This window comes from Poecilia reticulata, linkage group LG22 (assembly GCF_000633615.1).
Source record: "Poecilia reticulata strain Guanapo linkage group LG22, Guppy_female_1.0+MT, whole genome shotgun sequence".
In the NCBI taxonomy this organism is placed as follows: domain Eukaryota; kingdom Metazoa; phylum Chordata; class Actinopteri; order Cyprinodontiformes; family Poeciliidae; genus Poecilia; species Poecilia reticulata.
The window spans coordinates 3,294,829-3,302,512 of NC_024352.1; the positions used below are offsets into that span (position 1 = coordinate 3,294,829).

Consider the following 7,684-nt stretch of genomic DNA (forward strand, 5'->3'; position numbering starts at 1 on the left):
TTTTGGAAAAGTATCTTTTGACTGTCTTTACTCAAACACCAGAAAAAACTCAATATTAAATAGAGTAACTGGATGAGATGAGATATGAAAAGTAACTAAAATTGACTGAAAACGAAAATGGGAGAATAATTTCCCCCCTCAGACTCCAAATGATGTAAAGTAAAGTAAGTCAGGTGTTGCTTTCATGCAAACTCCAGGATGGGGTAATGGGATGGGGTGACATCAGGTCGGGGCAGAGGGTGGATGCAGACACTGAGGGGCGAGCAGCAGCCAACCTTCAGAGACACACAGGCCGTCCAGCAGGCTGGTGTAAGTGTGAACGTCTTCCTCTGAGTCCAGAGGAAGAGCAGAGCCGTCAGCGCAGCAGGGTTAGACAACAAAGACATTCTGGAGTCATCTTCTAATGACATTCAAAACAACTCATTTAAGAAGAGCTAGAAAAATGAAAAGGGAGCAAAAACTATTTATTCCCACAGCTGCAGAAATCAGGAAAATCCCASTGAGCTGAAACTGTGACGTCTGGAGTGTTTTACCTCCTGGACTCGTCCCGTCTGTCAGTATCTGCATGCTGGAGATGCGGGACAGCTCCACCTCAAAGTGACTTTCACCGTCCAGGAACAGGTATCTGATGAGAAGGTAAAAAAAAAGACTCAGTCTCCCTTCTCATTTAAAGGGAACTAACATTAGATCAAAGGTTAGACTGACCTGTGGTTGTTGGAGAGGCGGCATGTCATGGTTTCAGATTTATCTGATGTTCCCAAAGTGACGATRAAMGTCCCTCCTGGAAAAACAAAACAAAAAGACTGAAGAGGGCAACCAACGTCTTTCACACMGACATGGGAGGAAATTACATTTCTGGTTTTTTTGGGTTTTTTCCTTTTCTCCAAGATTAGCTTGGTGAAACTTTACCTTGGGATAAAAAGACTTAATGATTTAATTTTAAGTTAAAAAACTAAATACGGAAATCAGTAATTAGGTCAAGGTTATGTGTAAAGAACATCTCAGCAGTAAAGACAGTTCAAAGTGTTTTCATATCAGTTTGTTCCTTTTTTTGAACGATAATTAAGAGATTTCATAATTCATTTTATTTGTTGTTTGTTTTGTTTATTTATCTTGGATATTTAAGATCTCTTCCAGTTCCAGTGTTAAATGTTTATTAGAATTTAAAGTTTATTGATCTTTGAGAATGTGCCCTTTTATTATTATGCTATTAGCGTTAAATTACTCGAAAATGGTCTTAAAACAACAAGATTATCGTTTATCGCAAAAACTCATTGTCCAGCAAAATTTATCATCATGACAGTCCTAATTCCACCTAGATTTTTTCCCCCCGCTGCATCATTAAAAGATTAATGTCAATATTACATTCCTGGCAACAGTAAGTGCATTTAAAGTGCCGACTACACTGTATACATAACTACTGGTGATGGCATGAGAGTCAGTGGAGCCAAACCAAGGTGAGCAGAGAGCCAGTTTACCTCCCAGCAGCACTTTGAGCTGCTTGTCGTAGAACTCCAGCTCCTTCTGTGAGACCAGGCTGCACTCTGCACACTGCCTGACCGGGTCAACGAAGCACATCCGGGGCAGTGCCACCTTCTTGCTGCAGCATTTATCGCAGAAACAGCGGCCGCAGCGCCGGCAGTGGTGCTGAGTTAAATCAGACMGAGACTCATGATGAATGAAAAGGATTGTGTGCAGGGGACAGCAACACAGCACATCGATGTAAACAGACCAGCTCTCTCCACGCATTCTGAAAGAGCCTGAGCCGTTTTCATCTAGAAATKATCAAATGTTCAGTGTCCTACATGTGGAAAACTGATGAAGCTCATAAAGCTTGTGGTAAAGTGTTAGCTCAGCAGGGCTGAATGCAAATACAGTTTGAGTTTAGCAGATGAGAAACCGGGAAAAACTTCAAGACAGAGGTTTGGGAGTGAATGGAAATCATTACTAGCAACCTTTTCGTTGTTTCCCTAGAAACAGGTTTCTGTTTTAAGAGGTATTCTTAAAAAATGTAAACAAATCAGCAGAGAAGTCAGCAGTGCAGCTGAATCTCAGCAGTCACTACAATAACTACTGATAGAGCAAAGAATCAAAAATGAAAAGAAGAGGATAATGCAAATGGTTAAAAAAACAACAAAAAAGATGAAAGCCAAACCAGGAGTGTCCAAAGTTTGGCCCAGGGGTCATTTATGCCCCTATGATTGTGTGTGGCTCACCACAACAGGTGGTTAATGCAGATTGAGAATTTTATTCGTTAATTTGAGCAAAATTATTAGTGACAAATTAAAATGTATACAATGGAAAATATTGATGATTGTAATCATTCATTCAGGTTATTTTTAACATTTCCAAACAAAAGAAAAATTAAAAACACAAATMTTTTGTCTTAGTGATGCTTTTTCCTTTGTCATTTCATAAATAGGATCACATTTATCATCTGACTTCTGCTGAGAAACTCAGAGGATTTAGTTGATAAACGTGATCTCAGTGAGAAACAGACTTCAGATAATCTGCTTTCATTTAATTGATTAAACCTTGCTTGAGTCACCATTTCTAAAGAGACAGTGACTCCAAACCTGTTCTTATTSCTGAGAAGAAGCGGAATGTTTCATTTGACTTGTTTCATCTGAGCCCAATAGAACGTGCAAACTGGATATCTTYCTTTTAACAATGTGAAAAACTCTGTATTGGATCTAAACTTCCCTTTCCCACAAACAAATAAAAACAAAAAATACATTTTTACATGTATAATTAGAATTATTGTATACTTAGTTAATTGTTGATCAGTGAAAAAGAAAAATAATTATTTTTTTTGTAGTTTTAGYTTTATTTATTTATTTTTTGACCCGTGTTTCGGCCCACGTGACGAAGGGTTTGGACATCACTGGTGCAAGCGGCCTGATCAGACAGTCTGGTTTCCTCTTTTCAGTCAGATAAAGCTGTGATTTTGCAGAAACAAAGACCAAACAAACCTTTCGTCTGATGAAGTCAAACTTGGTGTCGCACTGCATGCATCTCGGACACTGGGTGACAGGGAAAGAGAAAAAAACAGGATGTTACACAACATGCTGAGCTGAGCAGATTCCAGTTAAACAGCAGCCTGGCTCCTGCTCTGCTTCAGCCACACATCACACAACACGTACGCTSCGCTGGACTGTCACTTTTCCACTCAAAATTCCTACATCATTTTGTTTCCGTCTCACTCTGGAGGCACTGCAACCTAAAAGTTTTTAGGAGTTAAAAGTTCAGAGAAAAACAAACAGAAGCACCTGAACAGAGCTTAAAGTCAAGAATAAATTATTAACTGTGTGCAATCTGCTCACCAAACAGTGTTGGGCTCTGTCTGTGATTCTGATGCTCACTGAAAGGAGACAGACTCCCCCCCAACCCCCCACCACATTCTTTTTTGAGGAGTTAGCAGTGTTCCTTTCGCAACAATTTAGCTAAATACCATCATCTATGTGGGGGTGTGACAGTTGGCTAACACACACATAGGCACAATGTTACTGTAACAGGCTCCTACACTGATGCTAACCAGCTCTACTCTGGTTTTAGTTGGACGAGAGAGGCTTGGCTCGCAAACTTCTTCTGTTACCAGACTGGCCATGGCAGCCTGCAACGCCCAGTCCAGGAGCCAACTGCGATGTCCACACACATGTCAAGTTCGCGGCAGGTCGGAGCAGGAAACCGGATACGGCAACGTGTCCCCACAAAAATAAAAGCTAGCTTCGGAGGCGTCGAGTGGCGAAGCGGTAAGAGCGGGCGTCCCGGGTTCGAGTCCCGTCCTCGGTTCTTTGGCCGCACGTCTTTYCCCACCTCTCCTTGCCCACTTCCTGTAGGCTTATTTTCTAATAAAAAATACTTCAGGAAAAAAGAAATAAAATAAAAAAAGCACGGCATTTTAGAGCTTACCCAATTAAGAAAAGTTAACCTTGCGCTTAAAAATTATGGAGATCAAAATGTGTCATGAGTCAAAAATTAAGTGCAAAAAATGTGTCAATTTAACACCTAAAAATATACTGATGCTTTTTTTGTAGTTTTGCTACACTACAAAACACGTGTGTTTGAGTCACTATTTTCAATTAATCATTGATAAAAATCGCCACAATTAAAAAAATAAATGCCTGCTCATCACATATTATAGTGGTTCTTTTGAGGTATTCAGGTTTCCTGTTTAGGTTAATTGGTCTCTTAGGTGCGAGTGTGCAGTCGTGTTATGCATCTCTGTGTTGTCCCTGAAATGGGAAGGTAACTTGTCCCGGATGCACCACAGAGATGGGGACAATCTGCATTTTCACAAACTAGAAATACTTCCAGCTGCTAAATTTGTTTTTCCTGTAAGTAAAGGAAAAAGCAAAAGTCTTCTTATGCTAGTGGTGTGCTAAACACCATTAGCACCATGCTAGGGGAGGAGTAGCACTGGCTGCTCCACAGGGCACCATCAACTTTCACCAATAAAGTTTTTTTAGTACTTTTGTGTTGTGGGCTTGAATGTTTTTTTTTTTTTTTGTTTTTTTTTTTTTACTTTTTATTGTAAAAGGTTCTGCCATTAAATATTTATACTGCATTTAATACATTTCTCCTTACTGTAGTTTTTTTAATCCTTCATTTTTCAATATGTTTACTTTTAGTGAATCTGTGTTTCCATTTAGCTTAACACTTTGCTGGTACATTTGAATTTCCCCATTAAGGTACAATAAAGGATATGTATTTTCTACTATAAAGCGTCAGTTGTCACAATTTATTTTGACAAACTTCAAATTTTCTACATTTAATCTGAAAATACGAACCGGAAGCGCAATGTTTACTGTATTAGATAGCTTCGCGCTGCTGTGTAACCACTTCAGATAGCATTTGGCCGTCAAACGTCTCACCTCTTTATCCGGGACCCACTGCGGCTCGTCCAGGGAGAACGGGCTGTTGAAGGCGCCGTTCTCCGGAACCATTCGGAGGCCGCTGGGGCTGCGGACCAGCTTCTTCCCGTCTGGTACCGAGGACATTTTTCTTTAAAGCGTTTCCCCTCTCTTCTGTCGAGTCGTCTTCTTCTATCACAAACTCCAATCAAGCCACACCCTCCAGGAGCATTCAACCAATCAGAGCACAAATCTGAAGTCACGTGACACGTGTGAACGAGTGGGCTGTTTGTGTCCACTACAAGTCAAAACATACTGTCATCTACTCGAAAGAAACGAGAAAAAGCCTTTGTTTCGGAGTGTTTGCTAAGTGAACGATTTAGTTTATTCAAATGTAAATGAAGATAAATTRCAAAGCAATTGATAAACATTTTTGCAATTAAAGTTACATTAGTGACAGTCAAAAGTCATATAGACCTCAGTGTAATACTTGTTAATAATTAGCACTGACTGGTTCAAGTTCCCCATCTTCTGCTTGACTCAGCAAGTAGACTGACATGTGAACACGGCTGGGTGTTCCTCCAACAGACAGACAATTTATTTTGGAATGTACTCACCAAAAAACCACGATGAAAATGTGTGGTGTATGTCTTAAGGCTCAGTCTATTCTAAGAAGAAACGTGAAATATATCAAGCCACAATTTCATGTCACATTACTTACTTTTAATAATAAAAGAAAACGTAAGATTTCATTGCTACTTGTTTGTTTGAATCTGTATGTACAAAGTTGATCCTGTGTGGTTTAGAGAATACCAGCGATGAATTCAAACACTGATCCTGCTCTKTGTTGTACCCAATCTTGCTCTTCAAGGAACAAAGTAATGACACCAAAATGAACTGCCTTCATTCGGATACGTGTCTAAAGCTTTGATTGGTATGTTATTGTTAGATTTACTTCTTCAATTTATGTAGTTTTGTTTTTATAGTAAATTTTAGACCAGTTTTATCTCTAGCACTTCATTTTCTTCATAAAAGTCCTTTACACAAATGTTTTTATATAATAAATTTTATCTGCAAGTCCCTCATAACATCAGGATAGCATCTAAAGACTTGAGGTCAGATTTTCYAGCAAATAGTTTCATCAGCAATGAAATCTGATCCCTTCAATCAATGGTTGTGTTTGCAGATGAGCCAGTTTACTGCTATTCCCACTGAGGAGMAATATTCCTCCATAGCAGAGCTTTTCTTATATTACGATACGTACATTAAATGTGTAGTTCTCAGTTTGCAGTGATGTGTGCCAGCATCAAGCTAACCTGTTTTCCCAGATTAGCTTGATACTAGTTTTAAAAAATATGTTTAAAACCTTAAAGGAGAAATCACATCATGCATGACAAGAATCAGTTTAACTTTGCTTGACTAACTGTACCTGCAGTCCAGGTCTGTGTCTCATGTAAACTCTAAAGTGTTCTATGCAAAGGAGTTAAGACAAGATCCTTTTTTTCATRAATTTCTTGATGATACGCATCTTTAGTTGCAAAAGCTGAAACCAGAGTAATTCAAGTTTTTTTTTTYYTWMMWYYWWTTTTKKTKKTKRAAAMYTYMWWWTTTYCCYYMAAAAWKKKKTTTTYYKRAMCMRSYTYTWMCYKKKRAMMWWWTTKSYTTTYMMYTTKRMMRSCSRWKRWTTTYCYYMWTTTTTTATATTTCAGTCATGTCACTTTCCTACAACTCAATTTAATACAAGTTTTGTGATTATGAATTTGATTCAAAGCATCTAGCAGGGCTACACAGCAAGGTTTTTAACTGTTGGATGTTGTTTAAAGGGACAGTGCGTTTATTCATCTGGTGTACACTACAGGAGTTTATTAATGGAAAACAAAAGCAGAGAGAAAAGCTCAGGAAGGCTGGAACGTTTAATCAAAGGTTAAATCTTACAGCTTTGGTTCAAAATGATCTTTACAAATTAAATTAGAATTGTATAGGTAGCTTGAATAGATTAAAGCAGAGCAGACTAGCATAACACATCACTGGAACTTTTTCTTCCTACAAACCTCTTGGAATAAAAGCATCAGAATACATGCTGAAATCTTGCKTTTACAATTTAAATCMTCTTTAAATCGTATTCATAAATTGCACTTCACTCAAGTAAAGTCTTGTCCTGATCAAACATTGAGAACAACTGGAGATCTTTCTACTGGTACTGTTGGAAAAACTGATGAATAATTTCAAATTGTGTAAAATGAGCCTCAACTGTTACGTCCAGCTGATTCAGTTCCAGGTGACAGCGTGAACAATTATGAAGTGTTTTTTTGTTTGTTGCATAAACATAAGGATTTTCCAGAACACAGCATGGATAAATACACATAAAACAGCATTGACAGAAATGTAAACACAGGACTTCATATATCAGAAGCTAAAACTTCAATCAACACAGAACGTTTTAAAGAGGAAGCAGCTCAGATGAGGCCAGTCAAGTTTCAACTTCTGTCCTTCAAATATACAAGTGGATTTTCTGTCCCTTCATAAACTCAAATCAGACCTGAGAGCTAGCTGAGGAGCTAGCATTAAACTTTGACACTCGGAACAAGACAATCACACTCTTCTTTGTCGCTTTTCTTTTTGCACAGGGAAGGCAGACATGTTCTAATGCAGATATTTTACCAGACAAACTTTGGACATTTGTTAGGTTTCATGTACAGGTTTTGGGTCACTTAACTGGTTTGTTGAGATTTTAAAGTTTTAAGTTTTCCAGTCAGTCATAAAAATCTACGGATGCTGGAGTAATATTAAAACCTAACTGAACAAATATTTGCTTTGCTTTTTTTTTTTTT

General features: G+C 38.3%; 1 protein-coding gene across 1 annotated transcript; it reads right to left on the reverse strand.

The window, feature by feature from the left end:
• Positions 1 to 6: 6 nt before the first annotated feature.
• zfyve21 (zinc finger, FYVE domain containing 21) lies at positions 7 to 6,411 on the reverse strand. Its single transcript, XM_008398732.2, has 6 exons — positions 4,875 to 6,411; positions 2,973 to 3,023; positions 1,479 to 1,647; positions 706 to 781; positions 534 to 625; positions 7 to 329 (listed from the first exon to the last, which is right to left on the reverse strand). Exons 1-6 carry the CDS (start codon positions 4,998 to 5,000, stop codon positions 223 to 225), a joined length of 621 nt encoding a protein of 206 aa, XP_008396954.1. The 5' UTR covers positions 5,001 to 6,411; the 3' UTR covers positions 7 to 222.
• Between the last annotated feature and the right edge of the window lie 1,273 nt (positions 6,412 to 7,684).